At 38.0% G+C, this 17,824-nt stretch overlaps 1 protein-coding gene and 1 long non-coding RNA gene across 2 annotated transcripts in view; both read right to left on the bottom strand.

The window, feature by feature from the left end:
• Positions 1-6,634, bottom strand: part of LOC105462686 — a 28,162-nt gene extending 21,528 nt beyond the window's left edge. The window contains exons 1-2 of the mRNA XM_011709484.1: positions 5,945-6,634; positions 2,057-2,548 (exon numbers count right to left, since the gene is read on the bottom strand). Coding sequence (XP_011707786.1) covers positions 2,057-2,132 — 76 coding nt within the window. The 5' untranslated portion in view covers positions 2,133-2,548; positions 5,945-6,634. The remainder of the gene's footprint in view (positions 1-2,056; positions 2,549-5,944) is intronic.
• A 3,472-nt stretch (positions 6,635-10,106) lies between these two features.
• LOC105462685 lies at positions 10,107-11,292 on the bottom strand. The gene is made up of 2 exons (XR_976092.1): positions 11,027-11,292; positions 10,107-10,866 (listed from the first exon to the last, which is right to left on the bottom strand). It is a non-coding gene; the product is annotated as an uncharacterized LOC105462685 (long non-coding RNA).
• Between the last annotated feature and the right edge of the window lie 6,532 nt (positions 11,293-17,824).

The following is a 17,824-nucleotide window of genomic DNA, read 5'->3' as shown; positions in this document are numbered from 1 at the left end:
TTTGAAAAACAAAAAATTAACAAAATTTGGTCACAAATTAAATTCTCAAATTCGCTAATTTATTGTATAACTTAAGCTTCGTTTTTACGATTTAAAACTTAATCATTTGTTTCATATTATGAAACAAATTAAAAAGTTCCAACGAAAGATTCTTCTTGATGATCGTAAAATTTTCCAAAGACTTAAGCTATGAATAATATAATAGATGTAATAGATACAAATATCTTGATATATAATTAATTAAAATGAACAAAATAATCTTAAAAATTGTGGCTCCAACTTGACAAATGTTCTTGTGGTGATTGCATCGCTGCTACTTCAGCTGCAGTATATCGAAAAATATTCCGCGAGATAATTGTAGAGGCACGTAGTAACGCTGACGTGTCCGCGGACTTGCTCAGCTGTTCAGTGAAAGAAAGAAAAAACAAAAAGATAGACAGATAAAAAAACACACGAAACAGGACGATTGGCATAAGTATAACGAAAAAGTATTACGATTTCTCGTTGCTCCCTAAATATCTTTTATTATTATTTCACATTTACATATCTGTTCTCGGCAAATCACTGATGCGAATACCGCACGTGCCAGATTATGATACTGATAATTATATCTGAAATAATCACTGTAGGCTACACGCGCGCAGGAAAACGAAATAGAAACGTTGCTTAGATTTAAACTATAAATTTATAAAGCCTGCTCGTAAACAATATCAAAGGATAAAAGAGACTCTTCGAAAGGGAGATCATGCAATCGCGAGATGAAACATCGACATTCTATTGAAAAGTTTTGCTAGTTCAATAAAATTAATATAAAATCAACGATTAACAGCGTAAATTTCAAGAATATACATTGCGCGCACAAAAAAATATAGGGAAGAATTGGATACATATGAGAGAATAAAATGATTAAAGGACACGAAGATTCAACTGATAGACATCGACGGAATAATCTTTCGGTTTGTTGCAGTTGGCATAGCGACGACGCAATCGTCACATTTTAATACGATTATCGTGGAATTGTCGAATGGAAAGGAAAAAAAAAGAGTTTTCAGGGACTCCGCGCTCGAACGAAGAACAGCGCATCCTGCGTTACGTAATGCATTAATCTCCATCGCGAGTCCCTGTAATCGCTCAATTACGTAAAGTAATTTTCGTCGAGGCGATCAATCGACGACGCATCAAATTTCTGTCATTACATATCTACGACCGATGCATACCAAAGTGGCTCGTGTGACGGCGAGTCGCATTGTCAATTTACAGCCGCACGTTTAGAAATAAGTATCGATCGTTCTATCATCTAGCTTTCTATTTTAAGACGCTTCACTTCGATTGGCTATCAGAAACTATATCGAGAGCGCCAATTAGAATGCAAATGACTGCTCGTAACTTTCAGGTGATAACGAGCGTTGTCGCAAGATCGCAATTAAAGCTTTAGGAGTTTATTGAAACAAAGCATAAAACAAGAAATCAAATTCAGATGTACGAAAGATTTATATGTACTCCATTTACATTAAAAATGTAAAAATTGTAGGAGAAGTTATTAAGGACAACGAAATAAAGTCGAATTAAGATATACCGTAAGACAATTAGTTTATTGTAATTGCTGCCGATTCGCAGCGTGGCTATAGTGAACGACTGACCACGGCTCACAGATTTCCAACGACCGTGAACAAGGAAATACAAAGTCGAAGTACCGAATATTACTAAGCACGAATGTCGATCGTGATACATATTTTCCTACAAAATTAATTTTAAAAAACTGATGAAAATTATTTTAAAAAATTTTAAATAAAAAAAGAGTGCATTAGCAATATTGACGTAGATTTCAAAACTATTACACGACAAATGTTTTTGCTACATTTCCTGCTGTTCCTTTTAATTTAGTTACTTTAAATATAGATTACTTTTCACGTGATTTTAATGACATTACGCGGATGTCTGCATTATTTTTTGGAGATACCAAAGTATTAAATCATGATCCGCGGTTCAAAGAACTCCTGACGATTAATCTAAGCGATTGACAGGCGGAAGAAATCGGCAAATTGTGTGTACTTACCGTGACAGGTGACGCCGAGGGCCAGCAGGGTGATGATCCAGACGATCGTCATTTTGGAGAACGGCCGGGATGTCATCCACGGCAACGGCGGCACATTTATCGCTGCGGTCGCGACGAGCTGCAGCGGCGACGACGGGACGGAAGCGTCGGCCGTCGCGGCGTCGTACGCCGTACGTCGTGGCGCACGTGCACTATCGCCGAGGCGTTTGCTCGCGTGCGATTTGTACTGGCGACGGTGCGACGACGGCGCATGTAAGGGCGAATCCCCCTCTTCGCAAGAGATACGAGCGTTCGCTAGCTGTCTGCCTTCCGCACTGACTCGGATTCTCTATCCGAGTTGCTACCTGAAGAACCGTCAGGTGTTCGACTTCGCCGGTCGGTCGGCGCCGGTTCGCAACGCTCCCGTTCTCTAACGACTGATCGTCGATCTTACTGAAGGAGAGCACCGTCGAGTTGACGCGAAGGGCCTTCGGTGGTTGCTCCAGCGATCGGCTGCATTGAATGGATAATATTATGGTCCACTTGGAATTTTTGTACAACATTGCTATAGTATTCTTGCCGGTGGGTATTTCATGCAAAGTGTTTCGAAATGTCCAAGTTCAGTTTTAGTGATAAACTCTCCGATAGGTACATAATTAATTTTATCTTGTTAGAAAGAAGCTCGGGTGGGCTATTATTCTCGTTAATTTTAATATTTTATATTAAATGTGATAACAATTAAATCCAGTATTAAAAATATTCCGAGAACTATAATTCACTAGAAAAAACAATTAAAGGCATCAATGATAGTATTAAAATTATTGTTTAAAATTAAAAATCGAGAATTTTAGAACAGCCAGTATTCAAGTAAAAAATTCTTGCATTTTGTTTAAAAAAAGACGAGAATTTTTCCGATTTGTTTTCTCTCATGCGTTTCGTATCGAATTTTATTCTATCTATCTATACAATATTTATGTATCTCAATTTTTATACATTAATTTTTTACATCGGATTTTTGTATCAGATACTTATTCTATGATAACGCTTTAAAATCGTTCTGCCGAAACAGACCTTTACTCGCGTGATGGCGGTGATTTATGGAGCGATCGATGAAAAGAGGGTCAGTGCTGCTGCACAGTGAATACTCTAATCCTTTGTGTGCGAAACAAGATTAATTATCCTAAATCCTTTTATTTTGCTCTTTCAAGTGTGAACTTTACTTTATCGCGGAAAAAGAGTCGGACATCATTTTCAGCTATCATGTATATATCCTGATAAGTCTTGATATGACTCCTTTCTTGTCATTTCATATGATACTTTATTTTCAATGTCTTATTTATATAAGTAAAACTAATATTTATATAGCATAAAGAAATTTATAAACTTTTATCAAAACAAAAATTGCATTGTAATTAAATTCACAAATTTTTCATTTATCATTTAAAGCTCCTGACCACTATCACTACAACTACCTCAGATTGTGACATTAGAAGTGAGAAAGCATTGAAACATACTAAATAATTCTTGAAAAAAGTATGAAAACCGAAATACTTTTTAATAAAACAGTATGTACAATTATAGAATAAACATAAAATATATTGAAGAAACTCTCTTTTTGTTTCAGTAAAGAATTAAATTACATTTATTTCTATACGCATATTAATGACAGCTACCGAAGTGATGAATATAGCGAATTTCATTTTTGGCATAATTCAGATATATGATTATTTTCTAACTAAATTAAAATATTTATTAATAAAATAAAAGAAGAATTATATTTTACATGTTCGTTCTATTGATTGCTAATGTTATTTTATTAAAAAATATTTTCATTTTAATGTATCTTGCAAGAATCTTATGTATTTTCTCGCTTCTGACGTCACAATTGATGTCTGACATAGAGGTAGTGAATAGTACTAATAACTAAAAATCCGAAAATGATGTTTTCCTACAGTCATTTCAATGTTAAAAAATAATAAAACAAATTTTTCAAAATTAGAAATTTAAAAAATTACATTATTACAATTAATTTTAAAAATTATAAACTCAATTATACTTTATAATAACTTGTACAATATCTCTCTCAACCCCTTTACTGATGAAACGAGAATTGGCATTATTTTCAATTATATCGTCTACTGAATATTTAATTAAGCGAGATCTCTTAATTCATTATTTTTCGATCTTTTCTGGCGGAAAATACGCTCGATATCTACTACGTCCGGTAACTCTCGAAACAAATGGAATTGCCGCGGGTATCGGTAGTGATCGCGTTCTTAATACAGGCGGATCTACTCGAGCGTAAAGTAACACGGCTAATTACTGGGTTGCGCTCCTAATTAGCATATAATGGAGCGCAAAGCGATCGTAAACAAGAAATAGTCTAAATATAAAGCCAGTTTTAAGTAAAATCGTACTTGCGAGCGCATTTCCTTGAACTTTCCGTGGCTAATGGAATGTTAATTAACTGAGGCTGATTCATCGGGTTATGGATATATCGCGAGCGAGGGTGGAATATCAATTTATATAAATATCATGACATTCTTTAAACTGACTGTTACTTCGATCAATGATTTACACGTGCTTTGTATTCTCTTTTTTTTTTCAGAATTGTGCGATCTCAAACGATCATAATTCAAACGTATTATTCGAATTTTTCTTTTAGGTATAAACAGAAATAAAATTTCTATAAATTACAAAAATTGTGGAAATAGTTTACATTTACAATATTGATGTGAATTATTATGTGTGAATAACATTGTATAATAATATAGCAAAATAATAATATTAACGCAATCTACAAATATTTTTATTTTTATTAGTAATACCTTTGCAATACGAATATTTCCAAAACATAATAATTGAAATATAAAGTAAAAATATGAAAAAACAATAAACTGTGTCTCATTACGAACTGCGTTTTTATAAGCAAATGATTTAATATTTCTCACAAGGAAATTAAATAGAAAATTAATCATCTGTATTAGATAAGTTTTCTTTCGCCATGAAGTCAAGTTCTCCGCTTGTACTTTCTGATTCATCCTACTGCATTCAACTGACGATCGTTTGAGCCACGCGCATACATCTCGATCGCTCACGCATCTCTATTAACGTAATACTGTCACCATTATCGCGTGCGCACACGAATACCGTGGCATTAAACGTCATCCGTCCGTGCGTGCGTTTTCCTCATTCTACTCTTTAACGCAAAAATATCTCCTGCGAAAGCATGCACGTAATTGCCAATTCGCGAATATCAGTTATAATATTTACGATATTATCACGCTTTATCGTATAAATTGATCAATATATGATCAACATAATATCTTAATCTGTCAAAATCGTCACCTAGCGTTCTACACTTCTCAACATGTACCTACTTCTCATCACATTCCGTCTTAAAGTCATTAATTAATCGCGCAGATGATTTTTTATTCATTAAAATTATTAATTAACTCTTTAGGCATTCTCTTAAAAATATTTTATTTTTCTAATACTTTAGACTTTGCTGAAGACTGTTCCAAAATATCTCTATAAAAGTTGCTATAAAATGTTGTCTTTTATTTTGCAAATACTTCTTTTAAGATCTATTGAATATTGTCTTCTTCCTTATTTTGTTCCTCTCTCTTTCTTAAAAAAAGGAAAAGTGAGGGTTATAAACTAACAGGAGGGGGATGCGTGACAATGTCATGATTCCACTATATTTTCTTGTAAACATTTTTACTGCGAAATATTATCTATAAAAATATTATAAAACTCTTCGTGTTCTCGATGTGTTTTTTTTTTCAACTCCTCTCTTTACTTCATTACTTCAAAATTATTTTAATCATCACAAAGCAATTTAATTGAAAACTAATAATATTCGAGTATAATTAATCCTGTATTTTTTATATTTTTAACATTACTCACTGTATTTTTCGAATCCTGGAAAATATCTCTTCTCTCCTCAATTTTAATCGATTAAAAAGTGAAGATTTTTTGCCAATCTTCGAAAATATTTAAATATTTTATCAAATACTGAATACTATAGTATTCACAGAATATCCATAAATTCACCAACTTTCTTTGGTTCAAACAGCAGGATGTGGATTTCGAACAACGCAATTATTGATCTATTGATCCCGTCATCCGAATTATTCATCAATGAGTACACCAGACGCGATTCCTAAATTTTAATGGAGTTTTAGGTGAAAGAAAACGCGTCCGTCTCAAATTCGCCAAAACTCGAATGTTCTACTACCAAGTAGTACACGTAATCGCGGTGCATCTGTCACGCAAAGTGTCCGTACTACGATCGCATGTAAAACACGGACCTCGTGCCAGGTATCCCCTGTCACGATTCTTTCTTCACCCGGGAAGAAATTCGAATACTCGGACATCCAATCCACCAACGAGTACACGTATTCGCGGGGATCCGTACACCGCTCGTGCTCGCAAGTCGCGTAGACTTCGAGTCTCGCCCGCTTTTCCGACTCGTAATCGAAATTTTCCCGGATACCGGCTCCGCGGACGGGCTCGCTCCGCTGATATCGAGCACACCGGTGTGGTATTCTGCGCGGGGTGGTACACGCCACGCGCGCGCGGAGTGTCGCCGTACTCGCGGAGTGGTGCACCGACTACAACTGTAGGCGGCTCGACGACGGTCGTCGCCGACCGCGCACCAGCGCGACTCTCGGCCGGCCGCAAGTGGGGGTCCAACGTTAACCTGGGGGGTACGTGCGTGCCGTGGGATCCCGAGGGGGGCCCCTACCTGTATCTACTGACGGCGTCGACGGGGGCCCTACCGAGACTCGTCACCCGTGACTCCACCTCCCACCTGACGGCCTCCACGGATAACCTCCGCCGAAGGGTATATCTCCTCGTGAAAGACGAGCCGCGATAAGGTGTATCCGCCCGATGAGGAATTCCTAAGCGGAATCCGCTCACGGCGCTCACGCCGTGCTCCTCTCTTCAATCTATTAAACAGTTTGTACGTGACAGATTGCTTTAACAACTGGCTCATTGACGTAGGGACGCTGGCTGCAGGACATTTTTTTCGAAAGAAAAATGTCCTGCAGGCCAGAGAAGATAGCACAGCATATTGCCTAGGTTAAGGTAAAAAAATATATGGATAAATGTCTTATTACGTATCGTATTAGAATTCAATCGAATATTTGAAAGAAATATAATTAAAGTAATTTTGATGTAAAAGAATTTACTATAAATGTTAAAGTATATAAATAATATTTAAAGAAAGATAAATGGGAAAATAAAAAAGTAAAAAGTAAGGACTATTAAATTTATGTTTTCTATATCTGCAATACGTTTTACATCTCTGAGAAATAGCTAAAGTTCCATATATCTTAAAAAGCTATTCGGAAGTCAGTTCGATTTTTCCTATTTTTATTCTTAATATGACTGAAATATTTCAATATTGCTAAAGTGACGCTTGATTTTATGTTTAAATGCATGTAAATATTCTATAAGCGATCATAATTTCGATCGGGAGTCACGTTGATGGATTTCCGAGATTAAACAAAGCATTGAGATCCGCGAAGCGATTTTTCCCAACCAGTTTCAAGAGGAAGGGAAAATTTAGCTTGTTCTAATAGTCCGAGGCACGCACCCGGAAACGGGCAACATGCGCTTAGATCGGATCTTACCTTCAACCATGCGAAAGACTGCGGAAAAAAAACTATCGCGCACAACAGGATACGTCGGACACGTATCTCTTGATCGAAATGGACAGCGTCGATACCGCGTTGCTTACCGCGACAATAATGTTCATCCCCGCGAGGCACGACGGACAACAATACATGCATTCGCCATCGCGGAATCATCGAGGCAGTTAACGGAACTTTTATTACGGCGCCGCGTTGTGGCGATCAAATAATGAAGCGTCTTGAAAAGAAAATGCGCGATGCGCCTCGAATCGTTCATTTAATCGTCCGAGTTTTATCCTCGCATCAAAAATTGCTTGCGGAAAGCTATTTTTAGATGACCTACGTAATGACTCTTTATCATAAGTAGAAATAGCCGCTCGATGTACCGGAAAGAAAGACATTACGAGTGAGATGATCGGAAAAATCGTTAATAAATGTCACTATTAAACTTATCGTATAAAAGTCGTAATTTGAACAGTCCATATATCAAGGAGGAATTTTAAATGGTGCTCTCAATCATGTAATAATCTGTGATTATATGTCATTAATGTCGTTTTTTTTTTACGACTATAGGCAATCGAGGCAGTAAACGCCCTGAATGTTTGATCGATCGTAGCGATAGGTAACCTGCGAATTTAGATACGGTTATCTAGCGTCAAACGAGGAATTTTTATTAAAAACCCGCCTGGTGCGGATTCTCTATCGAATTCTATCGACTTCTACTAAAAAATTATAGGAAAAAAAAAAGAGAAATACGAGTCTCTAATCCACGTCGAGAGGACGCATGGACTCTAAGTAGATCGACTTGGACCGTCGCCAAGTTCGCACGGGAGATTCTTCGGCGTACAAGTTCAAGGCTCGGCAGGGCGGTACGGATACCTTCAAGGTCACCGAGTGTGCAAATACCGTGATATTATGGTCGCGCAAGTGCGGCGGCCTTTCTCATTGTCGGTCGTGATCTGACATAAGTGCACCGCGCGGCCCGTCAAAGTATCCCGTGGTATACCACCCGATCGCGACGCTATATAATCAATTGGCCTAATAGCGCCCGGCCGAGGGCACCCCGGCGGCGCATTCTCGCTCATCCTCCTCTGCTGCATACATTTCTCGACGAGAGAGAGATAGAGAGAGAGAGAGAGAGAGAATTCCTTCGTTCTCTCCTTCAGCCCGGGAATTACTCAATGGAAACAACGGAATTTAGTCACCGGGCGTGACTGTAAATCACGGCGGCGCCCAAATTTTCTGTCATGATCGCAGGTAGAAAATACCTTTCGAGATGGGACGATCTTGGGAAGTTAAACTGTCGAGACTGACTAACCCGCTGGTTGAAATCTAGCTGTCCACAAGTGAGCACGTCAAACTTCGTTGGCAAGAAAAATTTAATAAAAAAAAAAAAAATTGATATCATTATTGCAAAAATTAATACTGTTTCTTTTGAACGTGTATTGACACTTGCAACGAGAGTATGGATAAAAATCACTTTAATGTCAATTTACATAAAAGAAGAATTATGTAAAAAAAAATATAAAAGCTATTCCATTAAATTAATAAAAAATATAAATATTGTTTCAAATGTTTAAAAAATGTGCGGTTATGTTTATTCTTAGCACACATTTCACAAACATATTAATAAAAAATGATGAGTAAAACAATCTGTCCCTAAGGCTAGAGAGCTGATCGCCGCGCGCAGTGTGGAAAAAAATAAGCGTGCGCTTGTTAATCGTCCAGCGGATACGCGACCCGGAACATGAATATTTCTAATTCCACGTAATCGTTCGTCATGTATAAACAAGGAAGGTGTAATCACGATACATCGCGTTAGTGTGTCGCCGTTAGTAATAACGCAACTATTTTGTGCCGCTTGTCATTCGGTATTGTTTTATTCCGAATGGAACGGGAAGGCGGCGCGTATGCGTTGCATCGGTGGAGCATCGTGTACAATGACCGTGATAAGCCGGGAGTATCGATCGTCACTGGTAATTATGCGGGCCAAACCCTTTGCACAGTGGTACCATCGTGTACCATTTTAACCCACTGTTTAACGATTTATCGTCCCGCAAACACCGACGAGCAATGACAGACCGAATTGTCGCAGAGTATTCTTTTAAATAAGATGCGGCTCTTAACAAGTAGTTCTGTCTATCGCACAAGATCGTGAATCTGATTTGGTTTGATATAATAATTTGATTAAGTCTTTAATTAAGCGTCAAATAACTATTATTTGAAAGAGACTGATATGATCTAAGCAGAGATGTGTGTATGTGTGTGTGAAAAAGTTGCAAAATTTTTAATAAGTTTCTATTTTAATCAGAATTCTAATTTTGGTGATAAAGATTTCAAATTTTATTAAACACGCACATGATGATTATATATACATTCTAGAAGAAATTATTTAGTTTAACTATTTTTTTAAACTGATAATTTTTTTGTTTTTTTTATTGCAGCTTTATTGAGGTAATAATTTGGTAGACTCTTATAATTTTAATAGTTATTACCTTCTCTGATGCGATGGATAAAATTTTCACATATGCAATTCATATGAAATTTTCATCACATGTAATTCACATGACAATTTTCAACATATGCAATAGGAAATGTCACTTAAAATATATGTAAAAATTAATATTTGTAATTATTTTCGACTTCAATTAAACTTTAATCCTCGGTGAATCCGCACGAAAGCGAGATAACGTATAACTCCGTGTGAGAGCGACTGATTTGTAATTAGCGAATCCCGCGTTTGATCTCGATTGTTATTTCGTATGTACGCTTCAATGAGAGATTGCGAGATATGAGATAATTGAGCATTATAAGTAAAGGAATATGAGACGAATTGAATCATTGATATAATAAATTCCCAATATATATTAGTTATCTTCTGCGATAAATCTAACTGATTATCATAAAGTGTAGAAATATAAATTATATTAATTAATAATTTATAAATTTAAAAAAATCGACTCTTCAGCAATCCACGAAAAGGTAGATCTTATTAATTTAGAAGAGAAATCATATAGCTGCTAAATGCTTTCTGCAAACTCATACAATGCAATATAAAATCAAAATAATTAACTACCATAAAGTTTCTCATGAGCAGCAGGAGGAGGAGAAAACCTTCGTATCTGTATGTCTCTCCTTTAAATTAATAAGTCTATATTTTCTCACCAAGGTTTTCTTGAAGAGCCGCTTCTGAACATAAAGATTACATTTGAAATTATTTAGTGAAAGATAACATATATTATGGAAATATACTATATATAATCGTTTTAGAATACATATTTAGATAAATAGAATACATAAATAGATATTATCGCGATCTCAAAGTTGCAATAGAAAATTATATGCTCACAATTTTGTCCTTTGAGGCAACATGTCAGTATACGTTCAATTCGCTTCCTTCGTCGAATTGACGATGTGCAATCGCGGGAAATGCAAAGGTATAAAAAAGAGACTCGAATCGCAATCCGGCATGAGTAATAATTATTAGCCGTCGCTTATCTGACGCCGGACAGAATATTTGCACCTATAAAGCTGTCGATTTCACGGAAGATTGTATTTCCTGGCGGCGCGATAATGACGCATTATTAGACGATGAGCTGGTGCGCGCGGCTTTTTCTCCGTGCGTTGCGAGAGTGTTTCGTCGCTTTTATACCTGCACAAAAGCGATTAACGTCGTTGCTGCGCCGCGAAAGAGCAAATATTATTCGTCAGGCCATTCTGCTCAAGATAACCGCATCGTAACGACGCGATTTTACGAGCGTACACGCGCGAGCAGAACACCTCGGAAAATTCGAAGCTAGAATTTTTTGTGACATTTTCACGACCGTTATGTTATCACCACCGGTGTATGATATGTACGGTAACGATGCCGATAATTAAGCGCCAATCAAGTATTTCCGGGCGGGCGTTGCGTAATCGCTCGTATGCATCCGCGCGAGAATTGCACGACGTTCCGGGGTTGAGCCGCGGGGGAATCATTCTCGACACCGGCGACATTCGAGGCTCAATTAAAATCATCTTTAATGTCACCTTTCGCCTCGTCATAATTGGCAAATTGCAGAAGTGCCTCCGCATCTTCCGTGGCGTCTGCGCATGCAGTCATCCCGCCTGTTAGAATCTGCACGGTAAATCCGTCTCGCCGTAATCGCCTGCGCGCGAGTTGTCTCTCCGTTTAATTCCGCGATTGCGTAACGTAACGTAAAGAAAAAAAGGAAAAAAATACAGCCATCAGGAACACGTACTTTACGATCCCAAGAATTTGACTCGGTATCTTCCGTCCGAGAACCAACTCATGTGTGAACAATTCGCGTGAATTAGATACGAATGCTGTGTATCACTGCTCAAAGCGCAAAATTACGTCAATCAATATTTTTATAAAAGGCCGCCATTTGATGACGACGCTACGAGGATGTTGTAATTAAAATCAACAATGAGACACTGCAAAAAAAGTTTCTCATTGTATGTCCAACGCGATATACAACATGTAACATGCGTGACAATATATAACAGAATATTTCTCTAATAAATCAATTATGTATAATTAAAATTAATATTTTATTAAATTATAGTAATTTAGTAATTTTAAATTATTATTTATTATTTACAAATTGCCATTTGTTATTTTTCTTATTCGGTTATCGAACTGCAAATATAATTTTTGACAGAGAAAAAGATCTAGTCGATATTAAAAAGTTTGTTTCTCGAAAAAATAAAATCATCATGTCACACTTATCGAATCTTTTCAGCAGAATTTTACTTGGCAAAGGAGCGGAGCGTTCCGAAACCAAAGAGATTATAATATACACCCGGAACTGGCTCGAGAGCCAGAACGAATGACAAATCGCGCTTTCGGCATATACATGTCGCGCGGCCGGCTGCGCCCTCGCTGGGGGCGCCTTCCTTATAATTCAATTATTATGACGTTATAATTGCGAGATCCTTATGACTCACAGACGTAAGGATAGGTCTCGCACGATTAATCTCACTTTCAAAGCGGCTCTATGCTCGGCTGCCCCTGGCGTTATAGCGCAAGTCTCGCCAAGAGCGCTGTAGCGCTCGTCAAGTGTGTACCGCCCGATAGATCGATCCGACCGAAAGAATTCGCGTTTATTGATTACACGCGACCGCAGTACTTCGATACGACTTCGCTCGTGCTTGCTCTCTTTCGAGCAGTGAATCATGTTTCTCCCCGAGAGAGAAACTCGCTCGCGCAGGCCGAAGATCAACTCGAGGAAACTCACGAGTGTAATCCGTCTTACCACATCCGGAAAGAGAAAATGAAATCCGTATATTTCTATTAAAAAAAAAACCACTGCTACGTTTATAATTATGTTGAAAGAGTAACCGACATTTGGCTCTTTTTTTTATGTACTACTACCGTCATGTGATGTTTCATTTCTATACCGCAGTAGGATTTTCCCAGGGAAAGTTGACGGGTGATAGTGTGACTTTCAAAAGGGGGATAATAAGACACCGTCGATCTTATAAGTAAAACATATTAATCATATGCAAATATAAATGATTTTACATGATAATTCTAGCAAATAAACGATACAGTATGAAGATGACCGTTGCGCAAAGAAGCGAGTAAACGTTCATTACACCATCAGCATCACGCGTCCAAAGGGCAATCTCACCAGTTATCAGCTTCGTGCGCTCCTTTCGATTCCGATCGAGAATCCATTCGAGATCTCGAATTAGCAAATCAAATTTCGCTCAATTACACGCTTCTTCTTCACTCATTTTCACGGAGTAGGAATATATTTTCCAAATTAGAGATTGCTCGGATCGCTCTTTTCTCTCCTTTCAAATCATCTATTAAAAATCTTCGATTCAATAATTTTTCTAATTTATAAAATAATTGAAACAACTGTAATACATGTAATTCTTATTTGTTCATTTCTTTAGAATCCTGTAAATAACTTTCTTCTTAATTAAAGATGTGAAATCAGTAAAAGAAGAAGCGTATATAATTCAATAAGAGATTTCTCACCACTTACGTTCTTCCGCACATTTCTGCGTGACACGACACAATGATCCACGATTTTCGATAAAATTAATCTCGCGGTAATCGAAGAGACCGATGCCAACGACCGCGCCGTTCGTCTGACTTTCGTTGAGAAAGATCGCTTCGCGAGAAAGCGCTACACGCGATTTATTTGTCACCCTTAATCGTAAATCCTGATGCGAGGCTTGGACGAAATCGTCTGACTACGAGATCCTGGACAATAATGTGAAAATTGACAGTCGAGGTAATCGCACGAATGGACGTTTCCTAGGACGAGAGAACAAATCGTCAGCCCGGTCTCCTCGATTAATCGTCGATTGATCGTATTCCGCGAAAAAAAGCACGTGGAAATTATAAATTTCCGAAAGGTACCCAACAGCGTTTACGACAATCGAATTATTGCTAACGAAGCTAAAACCGCAAAACCTCTTCGCGGATCGATGTACGTGTGTGCGTTTTGTGTTTGTATGTATGTACGCGTGTGTATGTGTGTGTGTGTGTTTGGGTGGGTGGATGGATGGATGGATAGATGGATGGGTGGGTGGGTGTAAAAGATGTGTGTGGTAAAAGATACAAAAGGATTGTCCGAGTGCGTGCCGAATTCCGCGAGGGTCGCGCGAAATATCACGGCTGCACTGATCGGCGAACGGCATCCTAACGGTGTTCGATACTATATTTAGTGGTAATTACGATATAATAATTTGTCCTTCGTCAGCGTATGAATACATGGCGTGCGCAATAATAAAGATTTCGCATTCTCCGTAATCGCGTATGCGCCTATCTACGGTGTGCACGCTCGATCACAATATTACCTGTGTCACTGTACATTCACGTGTGTATATGTATATATGTGTATTTATGTATATATGTACGTATATACGTGTATATGTGTGCGTACGCGCATACAGATACATAGATACTACTCAGATCGATTTGTGTGATCGTACATGCGATAAATATATCGATAAATATATATCTATCCGTACACGCGTACTACTAATGTGATACACTCTCTCTCTCTCTCTCTCTCTCTCTCGCTCTCTCGCTCGTACGCGCGCGCTTATGGCAATATAATAATAGTATATATTTTTACATGCAAAAACAAAAGTTTTTATCACAGTGGGACAGCATACGTTCGTTTAATAATGTAATATTATGTCGACAACTTTTACTTTTACGCCCACGTCTCCGTGCTCCCTTACAACTTTCGCACCCGGTATGATCCTCCTTCGCAACCTGGCATCCGTATCATTGATTAATCAATGATCGATTATTATCGCCTTGCAGCAAATACGCCCGTTTCCCATTCGCACGGTTATCGATCGATCGGTCCCGCGAGATCATCCGACCGGGATGAACACGGGGAGAGACGGTACTGAACAGACTCGACGAGAGCGATTTTATATAATCAATTAATTACATTATGTTAATTATGAATCGCTAATTGTATATAGTGAGAGGGTATAATTAATTAATTATATCAAATCGCTCGATTAGCGCTTATTTTGCGGTTACAATCATTAGGTCTACAATGATTACATCGATTTATTAGCGGTTTCGCGTCGATTAACTCAATTTCTACGTTGCTGTGCTTCTCTCTCTTTTTCAATTTTTATCCTTATATCAATCCTTTGAAAAAATGCTCTCGGCGTGTCGGCGCTCGGCCAACATGAGAGAATTTTATTATCGTATAATCGTGCCGTTTCATGCAAATACGCATAATTCGATTATTATCGTATCTCTTTTTCTGTCTCTTTCTCGCTCTTTCTCTCTTGCTGCAAGGCTATCTCTCATTCTCCCTCCCACTCACACGCACTACAACAGCTTATTAGATATATCAATTCTTATCACGGTTTTATCGTCAGAATCAATTATGTCAGCCTATCGTGAAGTTTCGCGCTCATCCGGTTGCTCATCCTTTCTCCTCGTCTCATCTTATCTCGGCAATCCCTTATATTCGTTCGCTTGTACAAAAGCTAAGGCAAAGTTTATTTCCATTCACTCCCTTTTCGTTTTTTTCCCTCCTCTTTCTTTTCTATTATTCTCTCGCTTTATCGCTTACCGCTGTTAATTCGCGGGGATCACAATGCAACACGCGAAAGCGCGTTGCTTGGCGAAACGTACCTCCACGTGGTTTCACACTCTCGTTTCTTCTTTTTTTTTTCTTAGGGCCAGCCCTTTCTTCATTAAATCGCGATTCTCTCACGTCCATTTGTTTACTCGATTCCGAGCACATATCAAAAGACCAGGCTCACGCACATATTTAAAATCGTCGCTTCGACGATAAACGGCCACGACAGTTTCCCCTTCAGATCGAACGCAATGCCGAATTTAATTTCCTCAAATCAACGCGACACAGGACGATTCGGTGTTACGCGCAAGGTCGACCCGACGAATCGCACGGTCGACGTCGCACATACGTGCAATAATAGTTAAGTATGATAAAAACGCTTTTCTTCCAGCGCATGTTAGATATCATAAAGGGCTCTCCCCGCGCGATCCTCCGAAATATTAATTTATCGCCGTTAAAATTATCGTCCGCTTGTTCAATATTAATCACCAAGGCGAGCCTCATACACCTAACTATTATTGCATCATGCCATCACCGGGGTGACACGCGGCTCGATCGCTACCTCGACGGTAGCATTCTTCGTGGACCGGTCCTGCCGAAAACATTCACGCGCCACTGAAGTACCACTCTCACTCTCGTCTTTTTCTCTTTTTTTTTCGTTCTTTGTACAAAAGAGCAATCGGCTCGGATATCATAGAACGACGTCGCCTCCGCGTCCGGCTTTCACAAGAAAAAAAAAATAATGGAAAGAAAATATTTGAACCACTCCTCTCTGTTCTCCGCGAAATACGCATCCCATGCAGGGAGAAAGGAGCACACTCGTGCGCTTCTTCCTCGACTTAATCAGTTTTCTTCTCTTCACAGCGTTTGTTAGTGCAAATTGCGATTAATTGAAATTCCTACAGTTTCGATGAATTCAGATCTTGACATTTGAGTGTAATGACTTAGCTTCCGGACACAGCTAACATTTTCTTATTTATATACGAAATACAGCATTAGAAAATAAATTTTTAGCGGATTAATTAAAAGTGCCAATCAAATTTCTCTTCTTTTCGGAAACAACAGCCATTACGAAATGAATGGAACCATGAGGGCGAGAAAATGAAACTAATCGCGAAATTTTATCGATTTCAATAACGGCTTATTAGCGCTTGTGATTATGATCCGCCAATCGCCTTCCATGATCACTGATAGGCACGCACACGCGATTCTTGTTGATACGAAATAACGGCAAGATTCTTTCAAGACGCTTCAGCATCATTTTCATTCTCTCGAAAGAGAAGCTCGAGATCGTTCTCGAAGATCGTCCGTTCATTCAAGACATGTCTGTTGTCCGAAGAAATATTATTTGAAAAATAATATAGTATCGATTAAAAATCTGAATTAATCATAATTCAAGTAAAAAGTAGTGAAAAAATAGACACTAAACGTTTATTTATCTTTCAAACAAAAAGCTTTCAAGTTTTAAGTTTCAGTAATACAATCCATTATTTAGATTAAAAAATGTGAAAAAATTATCTTAAAAATTTACTTGCAAAATTTTTATCTCGGACAGAAAACTTGCCGTTTACTTCTTATTTCTTCAACATTTCCAATATACGCCTTCAGATTTTTTATCAACACTATGTAATCTTCTGAAACGACTGACTTTGAGCAATTTACGTAGTGTTAATAGTGAATTAGCAATGATGGATAAACATGTCAAAAAACTTCGTTGTGAATTGGTACTATATGGAAAACGAATGAAACGGCAGGATTTTTTCGCACGTGCGAAAAGCTGTGATGAAGAAATATATCGCGTGAGGAAGAAATGTGATGAAGAAACAAGGGTTTGATAAAAAAAAATATTGCGCGAGATTTTTGCTAGGCGAATTCGTAGAGAGAAAAAGTTCTCAATATCTCGGGTGAGAAGGAGGATAGTACATCATGTGATACTTCATTTTAGAAAAAAATTTCAACGGAACTACTCTCGCGCACGCGTCAGAAAGAACATGGTGAACTTCATGAAATTTGATGAAAAAATATCACGCATTCCTCTATTCCCGAGAATATAGCTCTATAAGGCGAAG

This window comes from Wasmannia auropunctata, unplaced genomic scaffold, assembly GCF_000956235.1.
Source record: "Wasmannia auropunctata unplaced genomic scaffold, wasmannia.A_1.0 LD336095.1, whole genome shotgun sequence".
NCBI lineage: Eukaryota > Metazoa > Arthropoda > Insecta > Hymenoptera > Formicidae > Wasmannia > Wasmannia auropunctata.
Note: the sequence above shows the minus strand (reverse complement) of the source record. Positions and strands in the feature narration are given on the sequence as shown.